At 44.0% G+C, this 12383-nt stretch overlaps 1 protein-coding gene across 1 annotated transcript; it reads left to right on the forward strand.

Annotated features, from left to right (window-relative positions):
- Positions 1-5203: 5203 nt before the first annotated feature.
- On the forward strand, positions 5204-8941 carry LOC127295751 (uncharacterized). Its single transcript, XM_051325744.2, has 4 exons — positions 5204-5663; positions 7634-7703; positions 7806-7891; positions 8629-8941. Exons 1-3 carry the CDS (start codon positions 5298-5300, stop codon positions 7856-7858), a joined length of 489 nt encoding a protein of 162 aa, XP_051181704.1. The 5' UTR covers positions 5204-5297; the 3' UTR covers positions 7859-7891; positions 8629-8941.
- The last annotated feature ends 3442 nt before the right edge of the window (positions 8942-12383 follow it).

The following is a 12383-nucleotide window of genomic DNA, read 5'->3' on the forward strand; positions in this document are numbered from 1 at the left end:
TTGGTTGAAAACAGAAAATGCCTCATATTGACTTGGATAATTTGATACTTGGCTATTGTTTTGAGCTCTCAAGTAGACCATGTTTAATTTCATGCATCATGTAGTTTGAACCTATTAGTGGAGAACTACCGTAGAGCTTGTTGAAATTGGTTTGCATGATTGGTCTCTCTTAAGGTCTAGATATTTTCTGGTAAAAGTGTTTGAGCAACAAGGAAGACAGTGTAGAGTATTATAATGCTTGCAATATGTTTTTATGTAAGTTTTGCTGTACCGGTTCATACTTGTGTTTGCTTCAAATAACCTTGCTAGCCAAAGCCTTGTACTGAGAGGGAATGCTTCTCGTGCATCCAAAACCTTGAGCCAAAACCTATGCCATGTGTGTCCACCATACCTACCTACTATGTGGTATTTCTCCGCCATTCCAAAGTAAATTGCTTGAGTGCTACCTTTAAACAATTCAAATTTTATCATCTCTGATTTGTGTCAATGTTTTATAGCTCATGAGGAAGTATGTGGTGTTTATCTTTCAATCTTGTTGGGCAACTTTCACCAATGGACTAGTGGCTTCATCCGCTTATCCAATAATTTTGCAAAAAGAGCTGGCAATGGGGTTCCCAGCCCCAATTAATCACAAATAGACACTCCTCCATGGTATGTGAATGATTGCACGGCACCCGAGAATTCGGTTAGCCATGGCTCGAGAAAGCAAAGGTGGGGAGGAGCGTCTTCACTAAATAAAACTAAAATAAAATAGACACTCCTTCATGGTATGTGATTGTTGGAAGGCACCCGAGGATTCGGTTAGCCATGGTTTGTGAAAGCAAAGGTTGGAAGGAGTGTCACCCAAAAATAAAAATAAACTACATCATGGGAGCCGCTCTTTGAAGGTTTGTCTGGCAAGGGGGTTAGAGTGCCCACTACCATTCGTTGACAACAACAAACACCTCTCAAAACTTTACTTTTATGCTCTCTCTATGTTTTCAAAATAAAAGCTCTAGCACAAATATAGCAATCGATGCTTCCCTCTTCGAAGGGCCCTTCTTTTACTTTTATGTTGAGTCAGTTTACCTATTTCTTTCCACCTTAGAAGCAAACACTTGTGTTAACTGTGCATTGATTCTTACATACTTGCTTATTTGCATTCATCATATTACTTTATGTTGACAATTATCTATGAGATATGCATGTTGAAAGTTGAAAGCAACTGCTGAAACTTATATCTTCCTTTGTGTTGCTTCGATGCCTTTACTTTGAATCTATTGCTTTATGAGTTAACTCTTATGCAAGACTTTTGATGCTTGTCTTGAAAGTACTATTCATGAAAACTTTTGCTATATGTTATCTATTTGTTAGCAACTATAGATTATTGCCTTGAGTCACTTCATTCATCTCATATGCTTTATAATCGCATGATCAATGTTATGTAAGTAGCATGTCACTACAGAAATTATTCTTTTTATCGTCTACCTACTCGACGATGAGTAGGAACTAAGCTTGGGGATGTTGATACGTCCCCAACGTATCCATAATTTCTGATGTTCCATGCTTGTTTTATGACAATACTTACATGTTTTGCTCACACTTTATAATGTTTTTATGTGTTTTCCGGAACTAACCTATTAACAAGATGCCACAGTGCCAGTTCCTGTTTTCTGCTGTTTTTGGTTCCAGAAAGGCTGTTCGGGCAATATTCTCGAAATTCGACGAAACGAAGACCAAACATTATAATTCACCGAGACGGACCAGGACACCGAAGGGGAGTCAGAGGGGAGGCATGGGGCCCCCACACAGTAGGGCCGCGCGGGCCAGCCCCTGGCCGCGCCGGCCTATGGGGAGGGCACCCTGTTGCCCCTCCTGCGCCGCCTCTTCGCCTATATAAGCCCTTTCGACCTAAAAACGCGGCACCAATTGACGAAACTCCAGAAAGACTCCAGGGGCGCCGCCGCCATCGCGAAACTCCAATTCGGGGGACAAAAGTCTCTGTTCCGGCACCCTGCCGGGACGGGGAAGTGCCCCCGGAAGCCATCTCCATCAACGCCATCGCCTCCATCATGCTCCGTGAGTAGTTCCCCCATGGACTACGGGTTCTAGCAGTAGCTAGTTGGTACTCTCTATCCCATGTACTTCAATACAATGATCTCATGAGCTGCCTTACATGATTGAGATCCATCTGATGTAATCGGTGTTGTGTTTGTTGGGATCCGATAGATGATACATTATGATTAGTCTATCTATAAAGTTTGTGAAGTTATTGTTGCTGCAATCTTGTTGTGTTTAATGCTTGTCACTAGGGCCCGAGTGGCATGATCTTAGATTTAAACTCTATACTTATTGCTTAGATTGTATCTACAAGTTGTATGCACATGTCACTGTCCGGAACCAAAGGCCCCGAAGTGACAGAAATCGGGACAACCGGAGGGGATGGCGGTGATGTGAGGATCACATGTTTTCACGGAGTGTTAATGCTTTGCTCCGGTACTCTATTAAAAGGAGTACCTTAATAGCCAGTAGATTCCCTTGAGGCCCGGCTGCCACCGGCTGGTAGGACAAAAGATGTTGTGCAAGTTTCTCATTGCGAGCACGTACGACTATATATGGAAAACATGCCTACATGATTAATAATCTTGATGTTCTATCTTAATGCTATATCAATCCTATCAATTGCCCAACTGTAATTTGTTCACCCAACACTTGTTACTTGTTATTGGAGAGTTACCACTAGTGTAGATCGCTGGGAACCCCGGTCCATATTTCATCATTATATACTTGTTCTATATGTCATTGGAAGTAGTATCAACTATTTTCTGGTGCCATCGCCTCTGTGTTATTGCTACTGCTGCTGTGTTACTGTTACTACTGCTATCATATTACTGCTACTTTCACATCACCCCTGTTACTAGTGCTTTTCCAGGTGCAGCTGAATTGACAACTCAGTTGTTAAGGCTTATAAGTATTCTTTACCTCCCCTTGTGTCGAATCAATAAATTTGGGTTTTACTTCCCTCGAAGACTGTTGCGATCCCCTATACTTGTGGGTTATCAGACCGCAATCGCAGAACCCATCTCGGGGAGTTCTGAAGCACTTCCCGACACCCTTCCGAAGGGGGAAATCATCGTCGGAGGCATCTACATCGCCATACCCGCCTCCGAAGTGATGCGTGAGTAGTTCATCCCTGGACTATGGGTCCATAGCAGTAGCTGGATGGTTGTCTTCTCCACTTCATGCTTCATGTATAAATCTTGTGAGCTGCCCTACATGATCAAGATCATCTTTATGTAATACTACATATTGTGTTTGTTGAGATCCGATGAATATTGTATACTATGTTGAGATTTATTATATATTCATATCATATGTTATTTGTGATCTTGTATGCTCTCCGTTGCTAGTAGAAACTCTAGCCAAGTGGACACTTGCGACTCCAAGAGAGAGTAATTTATGCTCGATAGTAGTTTTATGCCTTTAGTTTTTTTGGGAGAGTGACAATAACTTCTAAGATTGTAGATGTGCTGTTGCTACTAGGGAGAAAACAAAAATGTTTTATCCAAGAGTAATTCTATTATTTACTTTACACACATTACTTAATGTGATAATCTATTGCTTGCAACTTAATACTGAAAGGGGTCCGGACGATAACCGAAATGTGGATTATTAGTCATAGACGCAGTTGGATTACGGTCTATGTATTATGTTGTAATGCCCAATCAAATCTCAATATAATCATCTTGTCATGTATGGTCGATATTCTGTTAATTGCCTAGCTGTAATTTGTTCACCCAACATGCTATTTATCTTTATGGAGATACACCTCTAGTGAACCGTGGACCCCGGTCCTGTTTTCTTTATTGATAAATTCTACTCCAATTCCTGTTCTGTTTATTTTTCGCAAACATCTGTTTTCACTCGATACGTCTAATCTTTTGTATTCTGCAAACCGATGAGATTGAGAACCTCACTGTAAGTTGGGGCAAAGTACTTTGGTTGTGTTGTGTGCATGTTCCACGTTGTTGCTGATACCGATAGTGCACCCTGCCACTAGTCAACTAGCAACACCTTCAAAAATCACGCCTTTCTCCTACTGGTCCATTAAACCTTGGTTTCTTACTGAGAAAAACTTGCTACTGTGCTCATCATACCTTCCTCTTGGGGTTCCCCAACAGTATGAAGTCGGCGTTACGATAAGCACCATCAATGAGGGGGGTGGGAGGACGAAGACGCTGGCGACCCTCTTCGTGCCCCCACCACGGCAGAGCAGCGTGTCCTCCTCGAGTCCTTCCAGAGCGCGCGAGAGCGCGTCTCAAAGGACATGAGGAGCCCATCGACTCCTCCATCTTCGAGCTCTCCTTCCGGTCGGCGGTGGGCGTGGTACGAGATGGAGGAGAAGCAGGCGGCGGACGAGGTCGCCGAGCTGACGACCAACGAAGAGGCCGCTCGACAACAGGATGCCCTCGCAGAGGCGCTGGAGGCGGAAGAGGCTGCCCGCACGCAGGCAACCTATGCCACCGCGCATGCGGTAGCTGAGCGTCTCCAGTGGGACAAAGCGAAGATGTCACCTCGACAAGATGCTAGGAATACCGAGATCGAGGCGTTAGTCGAGGCGGATGCGGCGGCTATCACGACCGCCCACATGTCAGCGCAGCGTGCTTTGGCAGTTCGCATTCAACGAGAGGCCATGACCTTTGCCCGCCACGCTAGGAGGCACGCCGTCCGCGACATGATACGTCAGGCCGCCGAGGCGATGCACGGCGGCGACGAGGGCCAAGGCAGCTCTGGCGGTGAGGCCGGGGGCGCGAGGGCCAAGCCACCTACGCAGACATTGGAGCTGGCCCAAAGTAGTTTATTAGTTTAAATTAGTTTTAATTATGGCTCCATAATGGATGTGTCCGCGGGACGCAGTCCGTATGCGGTCCGCCCTTGGACCTGGTTTTCAGCCGTGGCAGACATCGACATACGTCGGCCTAACAACTAAATATATTATGCTCACCCTAAAAAAAAACTAAATATAAGTATGTTCCATGTCTTTTCTTAGTAGATGCTCAAAGTCTTTACTAGTATTCAACAGGAGACGTTGCGTACGGGACGGTTTACGTGTGCATATACAACTACAATTGTACACGTCGTATTCTAAACCTATTCGGAAAAGAAGCCGTCTATACTTTTTCCCTGGCGACACCAACCCTCCCACCTCCAGCAAACCGAGACCGAGTAGTACGCCTCTCTTTTGCACAAAACCCCTCGCTTGACTTCTAATATCCGCTTCCGCTCCCATCTCTCCTCCCCTGAAACCCCACCCTTGCATGGGAAAGCGATTCCCGGCCGCCGCCCTAGCCGCCGCTTTCCGCCCCTACTCCCGCTCCGGTGGTTCCGCCGCCGCAACCGCCGCCGGCAAGGCATCCAAGCCGCCCACCGCCCCGCTGGATACTCCCAGGAACGCCGGCGCCGGCGCCGGGGCCAGCTCCGGCCGCGCCGAGGTGCGGGAGGTGGCGGCGGCGTGCGGGATGCAGGAGGACGAGCGGGTGCCGCTCTCGGAGATGGTGCTGGACTGCACGCGGCGCTGGTTCCAGGACGCGCTCAAGGAGGCGCGCGCCGGTGACGCCGCCATGCAGGTGCTCGTCGGCCAGATGTACCGCAGCGGATACGGCGTCAACAAGAACGAGCAGAAGGTGAGCCCTCCCTTCCTTCGCTTTCGGTCCGGATTTGTGTGGAATCTGGAGTTGAAAGGAGCTGCCTTTACAGAGGGTTTGTTTCTGAATAGTTGACCTTTACGGTTCATTACTCTTATGTATCAGTCTGTTCAGATTCCTGGCTAGAAATCTAGAATTGGATGTGCCGCTGTTACTACAGTTGTGTTAAATCATGTTCTGCATCATAATTCTCATGTAACACTCAGAACTTATTCAGCAAACTTGTACGAGTATATATTTAAGTGGGTCCTGAGCCAAACAGATTTCCTTCCCCTGCTTGGATTCCTCATAATCTCATTCTTTCTCCACTCTAAAAGTTGCAATAATATTTGAAAACACATGAATACTCACTCTGTCCCCGATTAATTTATACTCCGTATTATATTTGTCAAATTGACAATCTAGGGATACACGCAGGACTTATAAACTGGGACGGAGGGAGTAATTACAATGCTATAACATGAGCACTAACAAAATTTGGTGCTAACATATGACCGTACAAAACAAACAAATCTGTATAGCCTTGTAAATTTGTAAATTTTCAAGATTTTGTTTCAAATACTTTCACAGCCTTTTTGGACTTGGAAAGGGAGAGGGACCAAGTAGGTGAAGATAAGCATTTATGGGTCTTGACCTTGTTTGCTTTCTTACTGGACTGCAATTACAATGCTTATCAACAGAGAAATCGGATTAATTGAACTTGCGCAGCTGCTCACTGATGTACTTAAACTTGGAAGCACAATCAGGATGCTGTAGATACTATCTAATCACAAGGTTCTAAAACTTGATAACAAGTGCGGAAGTACTCACTAGGTCACCACACCTTGTAGCAAGTTAATCGGCTCTGTAACTGGTTTTCCTCTACAAATCTGGATACATTTTAATTTTACACCTCTCAGTTCCTGCCCTGGTTTAACTTTCACTCTAACTTCAATACCATTTTATTTACCACCCTCATCTGTGAAAACTGCAACAAAACCCCCCCAGCGGTTGTTTTCAGGACTGTTCTGTAACTTCAGCTGCTAAGTAACTTAAATTACTCTAGTTGGCTTTTGTGAGGCTTAGGAGAGGAGGGCACGTGTTTGTTTGGTGGTGGGCTGTGGGACAAACTGAGTAGTGTGGTGATTAGTGAGTACAGGTTTACTGATATTTTACTTATTTGCAAATTACGAACCAAGTAACCACCTTGTTAAAAAACCATTGCATGATTATCTTGAGCATGTGCAAGGTTAACCCTGTTAAACTGGTCGATTAGTCTCTGGCTCTGCATCCTTGTAACCTGTGAAGGGACCTCTTATGAGTATTGACTGAGTAGACCTCTTTTTATAACATTGGACATACACATGTCTTCCTCATTGGAAGGCATGAAGGATGGAGAAAACAGATTCGTGTCACATGCTATGCTCCTTTTGTTGTTAATCAACTGTTCATAAAGCTTCTTGTGCAATTTTCTTCTCGTGGTTAAGATACTGAATAACTGAAAGAAACAATGTCTGCGACTATTTGCTTGTCCTCTTAATAGGCATGTTTAGGTTTTTTGCATCTATATTCTAGGGCTATAGGGTTACAAGTGCAAAAAATTACAGATATTATTATCATATAGTAAATGGAAATACATTATATGATTTCCCATGACCCTTTAATGGGGAACTGAATTCCGTGCCACAAACAGAATAACAGATGCTAGGGTAAACTGAAGTTTGGGCATATTTATGAATGAGCCATGTTTTTGTTACATACTTTAGCATGACAGTTTTACAAACAGCACGTAATGGGTTTGCAGTTCAGTTGATTGAAGACGTGAGATATTCTGGAAAGGAAGTAGTTAGTGGAAAGCTAGTCATTTAGCACCCTTGCATGAGTTTTTTTTTTACCTTTTTCTATTGAATTTCATGCATCCTTTCATTTCTGTTGGATTGCTTATAACTAAGAGAATTTGCATTGTGTAGTCTCGAATTTGGATGGAAAAAGCATCGAGATATCGATCTACAGTCTGGAAAGTTAGCAATAAACGTCCAGGTTAGCTGTCTGTGCGTTCATTTCAAAGGTCCTTCTGTTACTTGCTCATGCAGAAGATCTAGGTGTACTTTTGTTTGCTGAACCTAACATGTTTTCTTTTAGGATATAATGCTAGTGACTCAGACACAGATGATGCTAATGAAACAGGCAAATAATGGATATTTCCGAGCTAATGTATTACTGGGAGGGTAAGTTTTGTTTCCTTATGTGCCATTGTATAATCCAGAATTGGCTTTTTTATAGCAGCATTATTATTTGAATTAATGGAGAAAAGAATTTACCAGTTTATCAGTATCTGAATATCCATATTTCTAGCGAACTACTCCCTTCGTCCCACCATATAAGAAGCTTACCGAAACCTCTTATATTGTGGGACGGAGGGAGTTGCATATTAGGCTGTACAACGATGATAGGATTTTAAGAGTGATCAATAGCTTTTTCTTGACCCTTTCTATGTATCCCATACGAGCAAATCATGTTTATGGCCTCAGTTACGTAACTTTTCCATATTATGAGAAAGGTCTGAAAGATCCATTAATACTTTCTTTTTATTAATGATTGGGAATACTTATATTCCGCCCGTTCCAACGAATAAGGCGCACGCGTGTTCCTAGATTTCTGTTTCACCAAGAATTAGTCAAAGTATACGAGAACTATTTGATGAAAAGTTGATATCATTAGAAAGTGTTTTTCAATGCAAATCCAACTATATCAATTTTGTATAACGTAATTGAGATACTGTTATCAAAACTTCGGTCAAAGATTTGTCTTGGAAAGCACGTGTGCCTTATTCATAGGAGCGTAGAGAGTAGATATATTATTTAACAATGGTACTTGACTACTTTTTGAGCATGTGTTGACTATTTTAGTTTACTCAAAAGCATTTGATACTGTATTTGTTTAAGCAGCTCCCTTTATTTTGCAGGGCCTGTAGTGACTACAAAACAAGCAAGGGGACACAAACTATTCAAATATGCAGTTGTATCATGAGAATTGTTTTGGGCATCATTAGTTAGCATGTACGATGGTCTATTTTCTTCTTTTTGAAGTGTGTTATATCTGCTTATCATCACAAACGTAAGATTCCTCAGGATGTGTTTTCACTCCATTTGCTGGCGCTTGCGAACCCTAGAGAATGTGTTATTCCCTTTTCGCTAGCTCATATGCGTCCTATTCTTCATTCGCTACAGATATCCTCCTGCTTCCGCTTCTTCTATATCTGATTCAACCTTGGCTGAGGAGTGTTCATTTTAATTTCATATACTCTCTCCCTCTGTAAAAAGATGTCTGAACTTCAAATTTGTCTGTAAAAAGATGTCTGAACTTTAGACAAATTTGGATGTATCTAGATACTAAAATAAGTGTAGGTACATCTAAATTTTAATAAAGTTGAGACATCCTTTTATAGAGAGGGAGTATATGGGAAATTCTTACTTCACATTTTTACCTTGGAAATATATAGGGCATGGGCAGGATATGACTTCTTGTTTTTTTTTTTTTTGTCTTGCATTCTATTTCTGGGAGTGTTAAGTATTTACTTTCCCCGTAGTAAATTCATCTGGCTTCTGATAGCATTTTGTTGATAATTGATAATCCGCCGACCTTTGGTTTGCACCACATAATCATTAGCCAGGGGGAGGGCTGATATATTCATCACTAATACTCCCTCCGCCGATCCATCTTTAGGAAAGATCAACGCGCTGTCCTTGGAAGACACGCCTTGTACTATGTTTCTCAAAAAAAGTGAAAGAACCGATTTAGAATGAAGACTGGATTAACTAAAATGACAACCTTCATTAAACTTCTCCCACGTCTGACATAGCTCCCTATAGTTGACAGTAGCGAGGACAAGAAAATACTCAAAGAACTCTACTGTGGACAAGGTAGATCACGAGGCACATTCTTTGCCTAAATTGCCATTTACGTGCTCCAGTGCTGCCTATAGTATACGAAAGTAAAGTTGTAAAGGGCATTCACTTTGGTGCACATGAGCTCCAGTGCTCCCAGTTTTAAAAAATATTTAAAAATCAGAAATTTTTGTTTCAAAGAATCGTTACATTTATTTTTTGAATAAATACACATGTTCTAAATACTTGTGTGAAGTTTCGGTAAAAATTACATTGTATTTTAAGCTACATGAAAAAACAAATATGTGGCTACGAATAGGAGTAGATATTTGTCAGAAATTTGTCTTTTTATATACCTCAAAACACAACATATTTTTCTCCAAAATTCCTACCCTACCTTCGCAATGTTTATATGTATGTGTGTATTTAATTTCATTTTTTTTGAATCTAAAAAATGATTTTTAAAAACCAGGCTCATGTGCCAAACACACTTTTTGATTCACTTTTTCTTTTAAATGCAAGGAAAGTGAAAGTAGCACTTAGTTCTGCAAATGCGTTAAGCAACTACGATGTACTCACTTCATTCCAATGAGTAGGCATTTTCGTTTTTCGTAATTTTTAATCAAAAGATATTCTAAATATATAAATTTTTTAGTATACAATTAGCAATATTAGAAAGTGTTTTTTAATACGAATCCAACAATACTAATTACGTACATTATAATTAAAAAACCGTTTAACTTTTTTTGGTCAAAGTCCATCTTAAAATACGTCTGCGTCTTGCTCATTAAAAATCGAAGGCGTTGCTCAAAAAAAAAAAAAAAAATTAAAATCGAAGGTAGTATCATGTTCACCGCTTTTCTGATTTTCATACCAAATTGATTCAACTTGGCCTCTTTCAATATCACCTAATTACAGGTAGTTCTAATTGTAAATTCCAGTCTCCCTATGCAAGTATGCAGCCTCATACTCTGATGTCTATGCGACCCCACCAATGGATTCAGACTTTGATACGGTTTACCTAAACAATGCTGAAGCTAAATGCAATGGCGTGTTGAATTACATATTCTGCTCGCCCATATATATTGTGCAGTGTCACCGCAACCAATCGCTGAGTTTTTCTTTGACAATTAATATATATTTAGAGTAGGAAATATTACAAGATAGAGATAAATGAGCCGTCTCCAGCCATTGCATAATGAAGTCGAAAAGAAACAGGTAAATTTTAGAGGTCTTCGAATTGTTTCGTTTTCAATCTTTTACGTTTTCTGAAGGTAGGTGAAGCAAAATAACATAGGAGTAGATACCAAACCACATACATGTAAATACCGACGACTTAAAATTTTAATGTAACCCATAATGTTTAGGCTATGTGCACGAACGCAACCATTAAAATACACAATCAACATCAAACAACACTATTATGACAAGGAAAAGCAATTAAACAGCCTGGCCGACGTCGCTACCAAATCCCTAACATAATATATTGAAAATACTACTTTTATTAAAAACTCCACGGTTATATTGGGTTACTCAACTCTCGAGAAGCCAGCGAGGTCGGCAGAGGAGGAAAAAATGACCTAGAACAGGCAGAGGTGATGGCTCCTCTCCTCCGAACCGTTCGCTCGCTCGCCCCCCGCGGGCGACGGGCGAACCCTAGCCGCCGCCACCCCAAGTCCTCCTCATCCCTCTTCCCCGGCCGTCGCCGCCGGCCTGGGCCGCCAGGAGTTGCCCGCGCGGTGCCAGCGGCGGCGGGGCTGACCTTCCCCGCGGCGCGGCGGGGGCGCGGGGGCCCCTTGGCGGCGCGGTGCACCTCGGCTGACGGCGGTCCGGCGCGGCGGCGTGAGACCCGCGCGCCGGGTGGGAGGAGGAACGGCGGCGCAGCCAGTTGGAGGCGGAGCAGCGACGGCGGGCGGCACGGACGGGACCTGCTCGGCCCAGATCCGGCCCAGTTCGGGGCCCAGATCGGTTGGGCGGGTCTCCTGCGTTCGGCGCGCCGGTGGAGCTCCCTGGCGGCGGAGATGGTGCGGTGGCGGTGGATGGGTGGCGGCGGCGCTTCGGCCGGCCTGCTGCAGCTTGGCAGTGGGGCTTTACGGGCCTGTTTGGCCCGTCCGGGCCAGCTTGGGCCTGGTTTGCCCCCTTTGCCATGTCCGGTCGGCGACCGCGAAGGCGGTGGAGGTAGTTCCCTCCCGCCCGGTTGGGGTGCCGCTACCCCCATCCCTGCCCATGTCGTCTCTTCCTCTAGGCCCTGTTCCGGTGACCACAGTGCGACGGCGAGGGCGACTACAAGAACGTGGTGGCGTGTGCTGGTGGGTGGCATGTTTGGTGGAGCACGTCGGAGCGTTCAGGGTGGTGGGTTTGGTGGTCGGAGAAATCCGTGTTGGCATGTTCGACTCCGACGCGGCGACGCCTGCGGGTGTCGCCTTCCTTCCTGAAGGGCGTCGGATGTATCCCTCCCTATCCCTTCCGCGTACCGGGGGAAACCCTAGGCCGAGTCCGGGCAGCAGCGGCATCGTCGTCGTTCCCTTGTTGAAGGTGCTACTTGGTATGCGGCGTCTCGGCGTGCTAGGAGAGTGGTGGTACTTCTTCGGAGGGCGCAGCGGTTGCGGAGTCATCATCGTTTTCGTCAATCTGCCGGTGTCAGCATTAGTTTCTTTTTCGTTACTTTTTCTTGTCGTTTGGCCTTGGTTGTGCTGCGGCCCCAGCTGTTTCGTTGTATCGGATGGTTGCTATATTAATATAGCGGGGCGAAAGCCTATTTCGAGAAGGAACAGGCAGAGGTGCAAGCAGCGATGGGTTTCTTAGTAGGAGGCGGCTAGGCTTAAGAGCAACA

The sequence above is a fragment of the Lolium perenne genome, chromosome 4, assembly GCF_019359855.2.
Source record: "Lolium perenne isolate Kyuss_39 chromosome 4, Kyuss_2.0, whole genome shotgun sequence".
In the NCBI taxonomy this organism is placed as follows: domain Eukaryota; kingdom Viridiplantae; phylum Streptophyta; class Magnoliopsida; order Poales; family Poaceae; genus Lolium; species Lolium perenne.